Genomic DNA, 1,749 nt, shown 5'->3' on the forward strand with positions numbered 1-1,749 from the left:
GAAGTGATGTCACGTGTGATGCATGAGGAATTGTGAGGGGTGGTTGTGGGAGTGGCCATGATGGGAACAGAAATGACATCATCAATCAGCGTGGGGGCGGTAGCTGCATCAGCCGCATGGCTAATGGCGTCTGAGTAGTTTCCGAAACCAGGGGAATCTTCTGGAATGTTTGAGGAGCACTGGTTATGGAGGTGGGTAGATAAAAGTTTGTTGTACTTAAAGTTTTTGATGTTTGAGATGGAATTGAAATACTGTTTGTTGAGAGTATGAATTCTCCTGAGGATGTAGTACAGAGTGGGTCCTTTGCAATTCTGAGTGAGTGTGGCCCTCAGCTGAGGCAGGGATGACTGTTAGGCCACTTGGCATATTGCGTGCAATTCTGGTCTCCTTCCTATTGGAAGGATCTTGTGAAACTTTCAAGGATTCAGAAAAGATTTACAACGATGTTGCTAGGGTTGGAGGATTTTAGCTCTAGGGAGAGGTGGAATAGGCTGGGCCTATTTTCCCTGGAGTGTTGAATGCTTGGGGGTGACTTTATAGAGGTTTATAAAATCATGAGGAGCAAGGATAGGATAAATAGACAAAGTCTCTTCCCTGGGATGGGGGAGACCAGAACTAGAGGGCATAGGTTTAGGGTGAGAGGGGAAAGATATAAAAGAGACCTAAGGGGCAACTTTTTCACGTGGAGCTGCCAGAGGAAGTGGTGGAGGCTGATACAATTGCAACATTTAAGAGGCATTTGGATGGGTATATGAATAGGAAGGATTTGGAGAGATATGGGCCGGGTGCTGGCAGGTGGAACTAGATTGGGTTGGGATATCTGGTATGCATGGACGGGTTGGACCGAAGGATCTGATTCCGTGCTGTACATCTCTAAGACTCTAAGTCACTGCTCAACCACCTTCTCTCCAACGAAAACAGCCCCAGTTCCCTCAGCCTTTCCTATAAGACCTTCCCTTCAATACCAGGCAACATCCTTGTAAATCTCCTCTGAACCCTTTCCAAAGCTTCCACATCCTTCCTATAACGCGGTAACCAGAACTGCACGCAATACTCCAGGTGCAACTTTATCAGTGTCTTGTACAGCTGAAGCATGACCTTGTGGCTCCAAAACTCAATCCCCCAATCAATAACCGCCAACACACCATATTCCTTCTTAACAATCCTAGCAACTTGGGTGGCAACTTTCACGGATTTATGCACCTGTACACCGAGATCTCTCTGTTCATCTAACTGGCTCAAAGGTAGAAGACAGAGGGTGGTGGAGGAGGGTTGATTTTTAGACTGGAGGCCTGTGACCAGTGGAGTGCCACAAGGATCGGTGCTAGGTCCTCTACTTTTTGTCATTTACATAAATGATTTGGATGCGAGCATAAGAGGTACAGTCAGTAAGTTTGCAGATGACACCAAAATTGGAGGCGTAGTGGACAACAAAGAGGGTTACCTCAGATAACAACAGGATCTTGACGAGATGGGCCAATAGGCTGAGAAGTAGCAGATAGAGTTTAATTCAGATAAATGCGAGGTGCTACATTTTGGGAAATCAAATTTTAGCAGGACTTATACACTTAATAGTAAGGTCCTAAGGAGTGTTGTTGAACAAAGAGACATTGGAGTTCAGTTCATAGCTCCTTGAAAGTGGAGTCGCAGGTAGATAGGATAGTGAGGGTGAGAGGTTGGAGTGGGGGAGGGGGGTAGACAGGTTGAGGCGGTTAATGTCCCGGCGGCAGTTGGAAATGAAGAGGTCGA

General features: G+C 46.4%; 1 protein-coding gene across 5 annotated transcripts in view; it reads left to right on the forward strand.

Moving 5' to 3' along the window:
* LOC122562307 overlaps nucleotides 1–1,749 on the forward strand; it is a 48,533-nt gene that overhangs the window by 22,806 nt on the left and 23,978 nt on the right. The window contains exon 1 of one of the 5 annotated variants that reach the window (XM_043715158.1): nucleotides 151–191. The exons of the other annotated variants lie outside the window; for them this stretch is intronic. Within the exon in view, the coding sequence (XP_043571093.1) occupies nucleotides 186–191 (6 nt within the window). The 5' untranslated portion in view covers nucleotides 151–185. Of the gene's footprint in view, nucleotides 1–150; nucleotides 192–1,749 lie in introns of those variants that run through there. 5 annotated transcript variants of the gene reach the window in all.

Source organism: Chiloscyllium plagiosum, chromosome 24, assembly GCF_004010195.1.
Source record: "Chiloscyllium plagiosum isolate BGI_BamShark_2017 chromosome 24, ASM401019v2, whole genome shotgun sequence".
NCBI lineage: Eukaryota > Metazoa > Chordata > Chondrichthyes > Orectolobiformes > Hemiscylliidae > Chiloscyllium > Chiloscyllium plagiosum.